Source organism: Sipha flava, unplaced genomic scaffold, assembly GCF_003268045.1.
Source record: "Sipha flava isolate LNK unplaced genomic scaffold, YSA_version1 67_pilon_pilon, whole genome shotgun sequence".
Classification (NCBI taxonomy): domain Eukaryota; kingdom Metazoa; phylum Arthropoda; class Insecta; order Hemiptera; family Aphididae; genus Sipha; species Sipha flava.
Window position 1 is genome coordinate 2,218,741 of NW_020273607.1, and position 15,908 is coordinate 2,234,648.

At 29.0% G+C, this 15,908-nt stretch overlaps 3 protein-coding genes across 7 annotated transcripts; 1 reads left to right on the top strand and 2 right to left on the bottom strand.

The window, feature by feature from the left end:
• Positions 1-1,243: 1,243 nt before the first annotated feature.
• On the top strand, positions 1,244-12,542 carry LOC112691816 (probable multidrug resistance-associated protein lethal(2)03659). 5 transcript variants are annotated; one of them, XM_025566215.1, is made up of 27 exons: positions 1,244-1,333; positions 1,433-1,497; positions 2,466-2,549; positions 3,157-3,267; positions 3,333-3,467; positions 4,278-4,488; positions 4,874-5,096; positions 5,298-5,454; positions 5,869-6,007; positions 6,082-6,192; positions 6,283-6,606; positions 6,667-6,831; positions 6,907-7,028; positions 7,151-7,248; positions 7,323-7,408; positions 7,517-7,908; positions 7,993-8,285; positions 8,346-8,425; positions 10,366-10,516; positions 10,587-10,693; positions 10,748-10,868; positions 10,944-11,114; positions 11,202-11,329; positions 11,387-11,632; positions 11,685-11,857; positions 11,917-12,157; positions 12,239-12,542. In XM_025566215.1, the coding sequence occupies exons 2-27, from the start codon at positions 1,439-1,441 to the stop codon at positions 12,266-12,268; spliced, it is 4,158 nt and encodes a 1,385-aa protein (XP_025422000.1). In that variant the 5' UTR covers positions 1,244-1,333; positions 1,433-1,438; the 3' UTR covers positions 12,269-12,542. The 5 variants fall into 5 exon arrangements, with proteins under 5 accessions (XP_025422000.1, XP_025422004.1, XP_025422003.1 ...); XM_025566219.1 differs by having other exon boundaries at positions 10,467-10,512; XM_025566216.1 differs by having other exon boundaries at positions 1,301-1,333; positions 1,418-1,497.
• An 885-nt stretch (positions 12,543-13,427) lies between these two features.
• Positions 13,428-15,002, bottom strand: LOC112691818 (cuticle protein 16.5-like). Its single transcript, XM_025566220.1, has 3 exons — positions 14,882-15,002; positions 14,180-14,267; positions 13,428-14,049 (listed from the first exon to the last, which is right to left on the bottom strand). Exons 1-3 carry the CDS (start codon positions 14,900-14,902, stop codon positions 13,727-13,729), a joined length of 432 nt encoding a protein of 143 aa, XP_025422005.1. The 5' UTR covers positions 14,903-15,002; the 3' UTR covers positions 13,428-13,726.
• Positions 15,003-15,112: 110 nt separating this feature from the next.
• Positions 15,113-15,908, bottom strand: LOC112691819. The gene is made up of 2 exons (XM_025566222.1): positions 15,369-15,908; positions 15,113-15,245 (listed from the first exon to the last, which is right to left on the bottom strand). Exons 1-2 carry the CDS (start codon positions 15,586-15,588, stop codon positions 15,130-15,132), a joined length of 336 nt encoding a protein of 111 aa, XP_025422007.1. The 5' UTR covers positions 15,589-15,908; the 3' UTR covers positions 15,113-15,129.

Genomic DNA, 15,908 nt, shown 5'->3' on the forward strand with positions numbered 1-15,908 from the left:
GCTATAACGAGTAATTAATATAATTTGGTCGATATTAAAACTTTTGATAACAAAAAATGATTCCTGTTGTAACTACTGAGTAGCTGTTGTGCGTATGTATCTTATATGTATCAACAAATTATAATACATAATATAATAAAAATCATCTATATTACATATGGTGTGCAAAAATCAATATGTAGTTTATTTTAAACTTTTCATATTTCTCATGGTTTTTACATTCTATATAACTTCCAAATGTGAATCATAAAATAGTATTATACAAAATTTAAATATTTTTTATTTTGTTTTTTTTCCTCTAGATGATTTTTTTTTCGGCATGGTCATGCCACCCATCTATTCATCCACTAACTTGACTCCAGGGACTCAAAAATCTGCCGTTACGCCCTCACTGGTCAATATTATTTTGGCGGAAACAGAAAACTCCTATAAATTCGATTATTTTAATAAACAATTTATAAATAGTAAATAATATACATTTTCATACCAATTAATATTATTCACGTGATTAACGAATTCACGTATTCATCTTCGGATACTTGTCCATATTATTTAGCATTTATTAACTAACGTATATTAATCATATATGTTCTATTTTGCTATATTAACATTTTCGCGATATCTGTGAACATGTAAATTGGTATTCACTTAAAAAAAAAAACTCCTAATTATAATATGTTGGAGTCCACAAACCACTAATTCAATCACTAAATTTTATATTAATATATTTTCCCTTTACTCTCATCTATGTAAAAATAAACAAGAGTCTATACTTCAGAGTCTAGGTTATATATATTTTGTAGATAAATTCTTATTCAAGATTATTTACCTAAAATTTATGAAAAAATTGTTTTAAAAAACTAGGTTCCCTAAGCATCATTATTGGAACCTGTTTTCCAGTACATTTTGTGCTTTAAAGTATTTTGTAATTTATTCTATACACCCATTTTAATTATTTTTATTAATTTTTATTTTTTGCAACAAGTTTATTTTTTCTCCATACCAATAGGCTATAGTATAGTATTCTTATTTCAATTAAAAAAGTAGTTAGGCATAAAAAGTGGAGCATATTTGAAATGTCTTGTTCAGGTTTGAAAAAAATGGACATAATTATATATCTTGATATTCTCGATGGTCTAAACGGCATCTTTCTTACACGATCCTCTATACGTTCCTAGTTGGAGGGAGGGGATTAAGATGAAGTATCTTGACCCTATAATTATAAACACGTTGCATAATATGTACTCTTCACTCTTCGTAAAATATATTTCTAAGTCGAACCCCATCGTCTTCGAGTGAAACACGTTGAGCTCAATTTTTAATATCGATTTCGGTAAGTGCATTCTGAGTAAATTCAAAATTATATTCATTAATCTAACTTAAGTAAAAAAATGTTTAAAGTCTATTAAAATTAAAGAGATTTACATTCCAGTGTTACATGTTTATTTCCGTTGTTATATTTTACACCGGTCAAGGAAGGCAATACTCGTTTAAAAGGTATTCAATTAAACCCTTTTATTTCCGTAATATTATCGAGTACTTATAATATTTCTTTTCGATACTATGGCATCATTGGCATATTTATTTATTTTTACAAACTTTATGAAGCTAAATTATAAAGTTCCTATCTCACACGTGGTACATTATTATATTGGAAATAAGTTAAAAAATAGTATGTTTTAAATTGTTTTCTTTTTCTTTTAAATGTACAATATGTTATTGATGTATTAAGATAATGAGATATATTATAAAAAAATGATTTGAATGGCTTGCCAGAAGAAGTCACTCATTATAACGAAAAGACAAGAATAATAATAATATAATTGTAAATTAATATTATCACGAGTTACAGATACAAAGTTAATCACCCAATATTTTAAAGGCTAACAAATATTAAATATAATTTAATTTAGCCATTGTTTAGTGTGATATTCGAGTTATAGGTAAATTCAAATTTTACTTATATAAGGAATTAAATAAATTATAATTTTAATCGTTTGAAATTGACAACCAATTAAAAACAACCAAAATTAAACAATATGATATAATATTGTTTATTTCAACAACTACGTTTTTTTATAAATGTATAATAGTAATTTGATACAACGATAGATTTTTTTTTTTGAACATTACTTAAATATTTAAATGATGTTATAGAGCAAAATGACTAATACTAACTTTTGATTCATTAAATATAAACACATACATTAAAAAATTATTGTATTGAAACTGCAAAAATTCTTTTTTTTTGTTATAACTGCATAATAATATTGAAAAAAAATTAATATTAATATTTCGATATAAAAATATTATATTTGCTTACTATGAACAATTTAAAATAATTTCATAGAAATCCTATGCATTTTTTTGTTGATATTTTTTAATTTAAAAATATAATTTCTAGAGATTTTATATCTAATAGTTTAATAATCATTGTGTAATTTATAAATTAATGTAAATTTCAGTTTTCAAATGGACTCAGATATTAAAAAGAAGCGACCCCCACATCCTAGAGCTAATGCGAATATTTTTGAAATCTTAACATTTGGGTACGTACAATAATAATTTATATATATAATAATGCAGAGAAAATTTTTTATTCGCATTTCAAAATTCATTAAACACATTTTGTTTGTAATAATTCTTATGTAATGTATAAGATAGATTATAAGTAATTATAGATATGATGAGGTATTTAAAGAAAATATTAATATTATATCACATATTTCATGATTTGTGCAAATAAGTGAAATTCAAACAACGATTATGAGTTTGTTGGTTAATTATTGATCGATGAACATTATTTGATTTTTAATGATATTTCAATATATTAATACATATATATATATAAATATTTCATAGCACTTCACCATTTCACAAATATAAAAACATATTTTTCAAAATTTGAAGTAAATGACCACATTGAGAAAAAAAATACATAATGTCGAATTATAAGTGATAATTTCATAAAAAAGAGGCCGTTTTGTACCCGACGTCATTAAAAATACAATAATACTCGAAACTAAGCGTTTATTTATTTATTTTTATATATAAACTATTTATTTATATATTTACTTACGAGTATTGACGAATAACTATTATTTTATACTAAACTTGTAGTGTTAAATTTTTTCATTTATATGATGTTACATTTAGGTGGACTTTTAAGCTCTTCAATACAGGACGAAAAAGAGATTTAGAAATAAATGACCTATATACAACATTAAGTTCACATTCTTCATCATTATTAGGCATAGCATTAGAAAAGTAAATATATGAATTAATATTCGTTAATCATTTTTAATAAATTAACTTAACATTTTGGATTAAAGGAAATGGAAAGAAGAGTTATATCATTCGAAAAAAAGAGATCGACAACCAAGCCTCTTAAGAGCTTTATTTCAAATGTTTGGAACAAAAATTATGTTTTATGGAATTCTTATGTCATTGCTTGAAATTATACCGGGGTAAAAACGAAATCCTTTCGAAAAGGAATGTTAAACGTTTAATATTTTTCAACTTGATAAACACCTCCGTGACCTCTTCATTCAGAGAGACAATCCAAACTTATATTGTATATACTGGGGATTAGCATTAAATCCGAATATCTGTATTTTCGGATAACCAGGTTTTCTATTTTCCAGATTATGAAATCTGGATTTGAATAAAATTCTTATGCGGATTTGACGAGTTATCCGGATTATTCGAATTTACGAATTTGCTTTTTATGTGATTTAAACTATTTTATTTAATTAATATCAACATTTAACAATAAATTATTATGATTTTTTATGAATCACAGAATACTTATCATGACTTCAACAGTTTTTATAATTTATTTATTATTAGTTACCAAAACAAGTTATTAGTTATAATTAATAATAACAATAGTTGAGTTTATTTTAAACCTCCATGACTTACAACGATCTGACTATATACCGGATTACCGTATCTTTACTACATACCTTAATTAAATTTATGTAAATATACGAATTAGTCATTGAACAGTAATACTGAATAATCCAGATAATCTATGAAATTACAAAGCTATTTTTCACCACTAGTATATAATGCTTGGTCGTAAAATAAAATAGTATTACTAAAGCGGTGATGGAGATTATTTTAACACTATATAATCAATATGTACTGTTATATTTTAGAAATGTTTACAAATCATGAATGATGTCGAATGTTTAGATATGATTTTCTCAATTTCAACTTTTCAATATGTTTTGGTATAAATGATGTATTTAATATTTATGTTGTTTACTCATTAGAGCATACCAGCCATTTTTCTTGGGTTGTGTAATTGCTCATTTTGATCCAGATACACAAACAAATAAGAGTTCCAATCTCGGTATTTACTATGGATTGTGCTTGTTCGGAACCGTTATGATAAAGAATTTCAATTTCGTAGTCTACGATACGATTTCCATGCATTTGGGTATGAAGATGCGAGTGTCTACGTCTCGCCTTATTTATAATAAGGTACAATGTACACTATTCTCCATAATTAAATATCATTATTAAGATTTAATTATTATTAAGATTAACTAATGATATGCTTAAAAGGGAGAAACTTACGTCTCACTATATTATTGAATTCTATACTTGTTTTAAATTTATGTAATATTAATATTAATAATAATAATAATAATAATAATAACATTAATAATTATATCATTTATCTCTTTATGTTTTTCCTAACTGAAATTTATCCATAGCCCATGTAAATGAAATAAAAATATATTAAGCTTTGTTTAGTTCTTGGTCAAATTTTACCTGTTCATGGAAATACAAAATTAAATTTTTTTTTCTCGTAAATCAAGTATAAACTGAAAAAAAAGAATAATAAAATCTTTCTTATTTTTAGGCATTACGATTAAGTAAAACAGCTTTAGGTGAAACCACGGCTGGCCAAGTAGTGAATTTATTATCAAATGATGTAAACCGTTTTGATACTTCAATATACTTCTTGCCATACATATGGACAGGACCTATGCAAACATTAGTGGTATCATTCTTTTTGTGGCGAGAAATAGGCGTTTCATCAATATTTGGAATAGTTCTAATAATTATTTTCATTCCATTACAAGGTATGTTATAGCAAGAAGAAGACAAAGTGCATCCAGTATTAAAAATATAGTTTTTTTTCTTATTTGTCCTTGGCAATTTAAGTTTAATTAAATTTTTTATTTGTTTAAGTTCAAGTGTATTTTACTAAAAAAAAAAAAAAAAAATGTTAATATTATAATTCATAATAAACAAATAATAAATAACAAATAACTTCATTTTAGGTTGGCTGGGAAAAATAACTTCAGAATTTCGATTAAAAATAGCTATTCTAACAGACAAAAGGGTACGTTTGATGAATGAAATCATATCGGGTCTAAAAGTCATTAAAATGTATACTTGGGAAAAGCCATTTGAATATCTTGTAAAAAACGTGAGAAAGTACGTATATCTTAACAGGATTTCTTACGAAGATTTGATAATTATGATCCAAATGTATTCCATTAAAATGAAGTGAAATATTTTAGTTAAAAATTCAACAAATATATTCTTATAAAAGAATTTTTAAGAATTTTAAAATTTAAAATTCATAATTTGTTGAGTGAGCTATACAGCTAACACCACAAAATAGCTGAAATCATATTTTACAAAAAGCTAGCTAAAGAACATATTCCTAATTTTTTAACAAAACATAAAGGATTTAAAAAAAAATGATAAATTAGACTTAAATTGTAAAAATATGAAAAAAAACACAATTTGTCACTGTCATTTTTGTAACAAATCTTCGTAAAAATTTTTACATTTTGTGATAACATTGAATAATTGGATGATTTTTCACATATTATTTTTTTATAGAAATGAAATTAGAAGTATTAAAAAATCCAAATATATCGGTACTTTTTTAATATCGTCTTGGCTATTCCATACTAGAGTCGCATTATTTTTTAGTATTTTTTCGTACGTGTTTTTCGGGAACTTTATCACTGCTCAAAAAGTAAAGGGAATTTTGAATATTTGTTAGTGGAATAAATATTTACAAACTTTAAAAAAAGATTTTAATGCCTTTAGGTTTTTGTCGTAACTTTGTACTATAATATGTTACAAGTATCAATGACATTCTTTTTCCCTAAGTCCATAACGCAAATAGCTGAGTTATTGATATCCATTAAACGTCTACAGGTATGTATACATTTATCTTTAAATATTTGAAATTACCTATAAAATTTAACAATATACATATGAGCAATTTTGATATATACTTATTTTTAGAGTTTTTTACTGTATGAAGAGAAAGAAAACCAATTAATGGATCGTATAGAAGATAATGAATCGGCAACTATTGCAAATTATAATGCTAATTATAAGATTAAAAGTAATGGAGTAGACACATCAATTGGTTTAAACCACAACATTGTCTTAGAAAACGGTGATATTCAAAATAATTCGCAGGAATCGATAGAGTTAGGCATAATCATTTCTAACGCAACAGCTAAATGGGCAAATACTCAATCTAATTTTTCTATACAAAATATCAATCTAAATGTCAAACCTAGTAAATTAGTTGCAGTTATTGGTCCTGTAGGAGCAGGAAAGGTGTGTATAAGCTCGAGAATTAATAAAAAAAAAAAAAACATTGTTATCTTTTGATTGTAGAGTTCATTAATACAAGCTATATTAAAAGAATTGCCATTATGCGGAGGACATATTTCGGTACACGGTGTAGTGTCCTATGCGTCACAGGAACCGTGGCTGTTCGCAAGCTCTGTACGTCAAAATATCATTTTTGGTTCGCCAATGGATGAAAAGCGTTATTCAAAAGTGAACCAAATTTATTATTATTTTGAAAAATGTTATATAAATGATCAATACATTTAATTTCTTAATTTGGATCAGGTAATTCAAGTATGTGCCTTAAAAATAGACTTTGAACAATTGCCTTATGGTGATAAAACGATTGTTGGGGAAAGAGGAGTCTTACTGAGTGGTGGACAAAAAGCAAGAATAAATTTAGCAAGGTAATCAAATGTAAAATGCCAAATAAAATACAGTATTATTTAGGTATTGTAATATATTAAAATATTAATATATTCCAAAAATATGAAAAACTGATTTTATAAATAAACAATTTATTTTACAGAGCAGTTTATAAACAAGCGGACATTTATTTATTGGATGATCCATTGTCTGCTGTTGATACTCATGTAGGCAAACATTTATTTGAAAAATGCATAAAAAGTAAAAATTATTTAAAAAAAATGTATTATTTATATATTAAATATTTATAATACCATTCAATATTATAATTTTAGGTTATCTAAAAGAAAAAACTTGTATTCTTATAACACACCAGTTGCAATATTTGTCCAATGTCGATCATATTATTCTAATGGAAAATGTACGTATCAAAAGTTGAAAAATTTGTATTTTGTTGTGACTTGTAATAATTAATGTACATTATTTAATAATATAAAATACTTATATAACTTGTTATCTTCTTTTTTAGGCAAAAATATTAGCTGAAGGAACATACCTAAGTCTTCAAACCAGTGGTTTTGATTTTACAAAAATACTGGAATCTTTCTTGGAAACAACTATTTCGGATAATGAATCCAAATATAAACATGTAGATACAAAACGTACTAATCCACATACCATATTACAGAGTAGAAATTCCTGTCATAGTACTGAATCATCCACTGATGAACTTAACTTTGAACACGATCAAAACAATCAAATTGAAATACCTGAAACTTGTTCAAATGGAGATATTTCGATTTCTATATACTCATCATATTTTTCTGCCGGTGGAAGTTCAAAAACACTATATTTTTTATTGTTTATATGTATTTTCACTCAAGTCTTGGCATCAGGTGGAGATTTTTGGATATCATTTTGGTACGGTAGTATCATAATTTTGATTCAAATGTTAAAAAACCAAAATTATGAGATTTAATTTTAAATCATCATTATATGATTTAGGGTGAACTTAGAGGAAAGTGTTTTTCGTAAATCGAATAAAATGGATTATAACATTTTATCAGCCACTTATATTGTCTCATCGATGGCTCACGAAATATCTAATCCGCCGTTAATTTCGAGGCAAAGTTGTATCATAATATTTGCTATTTTGACGTTTTCTTTAATTGTAGTTATCTTAATGAGGACTGCTACGCTAGTATCTGTATGTTTAAAAGCGTCATTTAACTTGCATAACGCTATGTTCAACGCTATAATTAAAGCTACAATGTACTTTTTCAATACAAATTCAACTGGTAAAAAAGTCTAAAAATAAATTAATAAATACTTCTTTATGGTTTTATTTTTGTTAATAGGACGAATTCTAAACCGATTTTCAAAAGACATAGGCGCGATTGATGAGCTTTTGCCACTAGCTTTATTGGATTGCATACAAGTAATGTAGAACATAACATCTTATATATTAAAAAAATTTATGAAAACTAAAGTCAGTCCGTTTGGCCATTTTATCCGGCTGATTTCCTTCATTTTTTTTTTAAATAAAAGGTATTTAGACACAGATATGTCATCAATAATTGAAATTTACTCACTCCCACTAACGTGATTCTTCCCTGTAAATTTTTTATGGGACACATTCACTCAAGCAATTCGAATTCTCATATCTCCTCATTTAATGAATGGATCTTGATCGTTTCACTCTCAGAACACTCAGTGGATGAAACTCTATCTTTTGAACTACTTAAATTCGTTGAGTTTGAGGAAAGTTATGTGTGCACAATCAACTTTACTTTCAATTTTTTCCAAATATTGCATTCTCATTGATTCTTACCTAGTGATATAACAACCAGTGGCGTATTTATGGGGGGTTCCCCCCCCCCCCAAATATTTGAAAACTTGAAATTTTAAACATATCAGTAATGTAATAATTTTAGTTTGTTTATTCAATAAAGTATTAAAGTATATTGAAAAAAAAATATATATATATAAAAAATATTAATATCGCTAATTATTAAATTGTAATCGGATTATAATAATAACAATCGACCGCACGGCACTCACACACACATGGTATATAAATAATCTGATGCGGGGAAATTATCGCTCGATAAGAATATCAATATCTTATTCCGTGACTGTCACGTCTTGTTAGTTTGGGGAATAATAAGTTCCTACACGAGAGTGATAGGTAAACAATTACATACGTTAGTTCCTACATGGACGTATGTTGGTTCTTACACGGCGGAAAAAATTTAATATGTATATACGAATTTTTAAAAAATCTTCAAAAAAAAACAATGCATAGAAGTACCACAGCACCAACAGGCATATCGTTATGTTGAGTTATTTGTTATTAAAACTTTGAAACATTCAAATACTATATGTATATAGAGTATAGTATATTAGAGTATCTGAAAAACGTATACGAAATTACGGGAAAATATAACAAGCTACAAGCTGATAATAGTATCCCGACTAGACGTAGGAAAGATAAAATATCTTATTATTATGACTTTTCATTACGAATAAAAATGATACAGAACTTGATTTTGGTTTGATAATTTTGTAATTTCTTATAACCATAAAACGTAAAATGTACTTCTAGCTTAAAATTATTGTTAGTATTGTTCGAATCATCCGTGTGTCCTTACATATCCATATATATCAATCACAATGAGCGAGACTGTATCATTCGTGTTGAATGAAAAAGGCAAACAACTGCTAGTTTTAAATGATTTTACATATGTTCCTTTTTCTATCATGTAGGAAATAACGTACATATATTTTGTATCTGTTACTCTCGTGTAGGAATTTACATATTCCCGTTAGTTGTCAGTATGCACTATAAATTTATGCCCAACATAAAGTAATATAAAATATGATTAATACGATCATAAAATTATTTCACTATTAGGTATGACCCCCCCCCCCCAAAAAAAAAAAAAGTTTTAAATACGCCACCGATAACAAAAAACAACTCACAAACAATACTAATATTATTACTTATATTAGCTAATATTGTCTAGAAGGAAGCACTGTAAAATTATTTTCGTCAAACGTCAGAATAATCAAGAACAGAGAGAACAGTTTATATTTTATTTTTCAGAAAAATCCCTTAAAATATCCATAAAATCCTTATAGTCTTGAAAGTGAAGTTTTATTTTGTTTTAATTTTTTTTTTTGAATTTAATAGTTTATTTTTTTTTTTTTTTATAAAAATATTTTAGTTTAATTTAAAATTTTTTAAATGCTTATTTTAGTACTCATAATGATATTTTTAAGCGCTTATTTTTATGATTTTAAGTGCTATAAGTTCCGAGCCCTGCTAATGACTGATATAATATATATATTAATGTAATATGTTTACATTTACAACAGACAGGATTTTTAGTGTTGGGTATTATTATTGTTCTTGTATTTTTGAACATTTATTTAATGTTGCCGCTCATCATAGTGTTGATAACCGTTTTCAAACTTAGAATTTTATACTTGTCAACTTCACGAAGTGTCAAACGTCTAGAAGGAGTTAGTATGTATAAAATATTTTTTCATACTGAAAATGATTTCAAAATTAAATTTGTTCTAATTTCATATTACAGCTCGTAGTCCTGTATTTGCTCATTTGAATGCGACCATACAAGGTTTAACTACAATTAGAGCATTTAATGCAGAAGACATATTATTAAAAGAATATGATAACCATCAAGTCAGTAAAATTCATTACTTTAAAAATATTTATGTCATGTCACCTATGTTTTAGGACTTACATTCTTCAGCATGGTATTTATTCATATCATTGAGTAGAGCGTTCGGATTTTGGTTGGATTTGGTTTTTATTATGTTCGTTGGTGTCGTAATATTTAGCTATTTTTGTACTGATGGTAAGTTAATAAAAATTACCTTGCGATCGAATAAAAATGAATGTATTAAATCTACATTGGGGCATTTTATTTAAGACGCAAATGGAAGTCATGTTGGTCTAGCAATTACTCAAGCACTGGGGTTAGTTGGTTTTTGTCAATATGGAATGAGGCAATCGGCAGAATTACAAGACCAAATGACTTCTGTAGAGAGAGTACTCGAATATACAAATCTTCCCCAGGAATCAGCATTTGAAACACCTCCAGGTCTTATTAAATCATGAAATTAAACATATCAATTTATCGAAATATAATTTTATTTTAACTATGCTTTGTAAAACTAATTTTATATAGATGACAAGCCACCAAGGGAATGGCCTCAAAAAGGACAAATTGAATTTAAAAATTTTTATATAAGATATTGTCTTAATGAGCCACACGTATTAAAAAATCTTAATCTTAAAATAAAATCAACTGAAAAAGTACTATAAAATGTTTAGATTTTTAAATGTATATTTAAACCATTATATTTTATTTAGATTGGAATTGTTGGTAGAACTGGTGCTGGAAAGTCATCTTTGATAAGTGCGTTATTTAGATTAGCCCACAACGAAGGTTCTATCTTGATTGATGACATAGATATTAATAAATTGGGATTACACGATCTGCGGTCTAAAATTTCAATTATTCCACAAGAACCTGTATTGTTTTCTGGAACAATACGAACAAACTTAGATCCTTTTAATGATTACAAGGATGATACTCTGTGGAATGCATTAAAAGAAGTAAATGAGTAATATATAATTTTATATGAATCAATAAAAATTGTTGTTTCAGGTAGAACTTAAAGATATTGTCAAAGAATTGCCTCTTTGTCTTGATTCTAAAATGTCTGAAGGTGGTTCTAATTTTAGTGTAGGCCAGAGACAATTAATATGTTTGGCTAGAGCTATAGTGCGAAATAATAAAATTCTTGTGTTGGATGAAGCCACTGCAAATGTTGATGCGAAGTAATTTAATATTTTGACACTAAACAAATATAATGTATTAATTTTATTTTTTTTTTCAGGACTGATACGTTGATACAAAGAACTATAAGGAATAAATTCCGATCTTGTACAGTACTAACAATCGCTCACCGTTTAAACACTGTTATGGATTCGGACAAAGTACTCGTAATGAATTCCGGCGAAATAGTTGAATTTGATCATCCTTACAATTTGTTGCAAAAGAAGAGAGGATTTTTGTACCAAATGGTGAAGGAAACGGGGCAAGACACATCTTATATGCTTCACAGTGTAGCTGCTGAGGTAATAATAAAAATAAAATTATGTTTCCCCGTAATAAATAAACGTTAATTAAATTATATACATTTATTGAATTTTTTGTAGAATTATAAGATTATACATTTGAGCAGATGATGAATGGAAAATATAATTAGTCTGGTGCTGAAAACGATAATAAATGAAAAATTTTAATTTATTTATAAAAAGTATTAGATAATTATACTTTCATACTACAGCTCATATTAATCATATTAATAAAAATGTATTATGGTTATTCTTTTTCTAATAATTACTTACAACTATTTTGAATTATGAAGGATTATAGAAATTATAATCTGAAGCATGAATGATAACTTAAACATATGTTTATAATAAGACAAAATAAACAGTAAAAAGTAAAATAGGCCATAATCGTTTTAAAATTAGTATTATTGTTATAATTTATTTCATTATGTATTAATTAATATATCATGTTTAAATTTACTTTACCCGTTTATTAAATGTGAATCATTCGTGTTTTTTATACCAACTAAAGAAATTCATTTTATTTAACTACACAGAAATTTGATAAGCTAAACTTACCATTGTAATTATAACTTTATAAAACAATTATATAAATCTTGTAACCTGCCACGCGTCAATGTTAAAATACGAGTTAGTTAGTTAGAGTTAGAGTTAGTTGGTAATGATAGAAAGAAATCTCAGAGAATCTCTCAGTGGTGTGAATAATTATACTTAACGTTGAAAATGTCAAGTTTTATGTTAATTTAAATATCTTGTTGGCGCAGCAACTGCCCTAAGACTTGTTTGTTTGTTTAATGTTTTATTTTTTATAGTAATTAATATTAATATTTAAATATGTAATATTTTTTTTAATGGAGTAATAATATTAATTGATTAATAAATTAGAGTTGATAATTCTTAGTACTTAATTAATAAATTACTTTTTGTAAATTATATTTTAATAATGTAAATGATTTTCATATTTTTTTTTTATCGAACAAGAAAGTTTAAATTTTAGGTGTACAAACGTTCGTTATACATTTATTAAATCTACACATAACATATTTAGTTGATTGATTGTATTTTTTACTTCTGTGATTAATACTTCTACTGACGTCAGATTAAAATTTAAAACCATAATAAATTATTATCTCACATCGACATGCGAATGAAGACAATGTGTTCATTAATATTGGATTTGTCTGGCAACCCTTTACGTAATAATTCATATAATTGTCATTGGTAGAACGACACGTTTTCCTGAAAGAACGAAAACGTTTTTTTCCAAAACTACTGTGAAGATGTCGTTTTATTCTTATCATACGTGCATGTACTGTAGTCATGCGTGTCTCGTATAGTAAGTACTTCTTACTATACGGAGTGTGCCTAAAACGCATAGAATTTTGCAAATCGCATTTCTCACGTCGTCCACACGAAACAGAGGCGTGAAATAACAACAAATTCGATTGACGAGATAAAAAAAAAAATAAAGATCACATGTTTATTAATTGTTAAAAAACATAGGTTTGTAAGAATAAGCTTAATCGTAAATTTTCGGAAGGTGGAGAATCATTTCCGGGAGGATGGTGATCAGTAGTGGTATGCGGCGGCCGGGTAAACTGCTGGGATGTATTTCTTTTCGTATTTGCCGGGCCAGTATGAACCGTCGTCTTCAGCGTAGCTCGGGTAAGCGGCGTATGCTGCTGCCGGGTAAGCGGCGTATGCTGCTGCTGCCGGGTACGCGCGGACTGCCGGGTATGTGGACGCCGGATATGTGGCTGCCGAGTACGCGGCTGCCGGGTATGCGGCTGCGTATGCCGGGGCCGAGTAACCGTACGAGAAGCTACCCGAACGAGCAGCAGAGTACGCGTACGGGTACGCAACCGGGGCTACGGCGGAGTATGATAAAACCGCTGGAGAAAAAAATAAAATATAAATAATTATTACACGCTCGCCGGTTCGCAATCAAATCGAATCAAATATTTGAAACCGGTTGAGAACGTTAAAAAAAATATATAAAAACTGTTTTGTCGTCACACTTACGGGCTGGAGCGGCGGCGATGTAGGCACCTCTCTTTTCCCTGGTTTCCTCTACGGCGGCAACGGAGTACACGGCCAAGGCGATGAATATCTGTCGGCGAAAAGAAAAACATGCTGTCAAAAATCCATACGGTTCGCCGCGCACAACTTAAGTGCGGCAGATCGGTAATCGGTTCAACTCTCAAGTCGTCTAACGCGTGTACGGATCGACCACCGCGACCGATTCGAAAGACGGAAAGGTATCGTGTGCGCGATATTCGCGGTCGTAGTCCACAAAACCGATACGGTAAACGATTGCTGTACGTACCTAACTGCACACCCTTGAATATATATTTTTGCGCACGGAAAGCCGATTTCAAATCTATGCGATGAAGTTACGAGTATGTAAATATCGTCAAACAGCGTCGGACGGTGACTGCGTTCGTACACACGTGTTCGACGAGATTGTAACATTGGCCTCCACGACGCGATGTCAATATTATGATCATTTAATTCGTTAAATAAGTTTAACTGTTACGGGCGGTACGCGTTCAAAGATTTCTTCAAGGATTCGGCCGACGCACGCGTATGAAAACAATATTTGTCTTTCGAAATATACGTAAGTATAAGTGAACATTAGTACCATTGGTGTGAAAATATTTCGGATCGTAAGCCGAGCGAAAAAAAAATATAATTATAACCATGATATCGTGTAAGTTTGCTTACCAGACACTTGAAAGAAGCCATTGCGAGTTTGGTGGTTTCTTCTTAAGTTTTCTACGAAACTGATCTGCAAACTTCAACCTGTGGTCGGTACGAGTACTTGGGACGTGTGATGGTTGATACCTGGTACTGCGGTCCTTATATACGATTTGATCTATGAGCTCCGGCATTGGTACTGGTCCGGTAGTTGTGTGCTCGCGTCCCCTGCCCGACAACAAGGGCGTTGCCTGCTCAAAAGGTCGAAGTCCGGATCACGGATACGGAATGTGTGTGCATACAACGAGATACGGGTAACAGCAACATCGTCCGTGACGGCGCGACACTGGGGTGACCTTGGACTTCCGCCGTGAGGGAAGGAGTTTGCCAACTGAAAAAAATATAATTAATGTAACATGGACATGTAGAGTATTGTAACTAAAAATTACTTAAAAAAAAAAAAAAAAAAAATTATATGTATCATTGAAAACGCGATCGATGTATGAATACGTACAACCACGCACCGCACGGTTAGGCGTTGCCGGACATACGATTCGTACGGATTGTAATTGACCGCACGAGGAACCCACACGTTTCAATTCCGCCGGTCGTCCGAATTCGGCCGCGATTACGGTTTGGGTGTAGTAAAATCGCGCCGCAGGTTCACGGCTAGTCTTGGAATCGACGCTGCCCTTGGACGAAGACTTTGGATCGACGACTTCCATGCGCGTCATTCCTTGCACCACTTCGATATTAATACAATAATAAAATTTGATGGTTTTTATTTTATCATTTATTGTTTCCCCTCGTACAGAATATTTAATGTTACGATTTCGTACAGTATTATTTTAAATCAACAGCGAATAATGTGACCGAATGCCCACCGCGACGTCCTCCACGCATTGTACGTAAAATTATACATTCCTAACCGTTTAACGTTGACGAATTATTCGTGAGGTAAAACATCGAACTCTAAAAACGGTTTTTCGTTATTCGTCAATTACGTTATATTTATCGATTAACATGTGTTAAATTGTAACACGTCCGAAGTAGA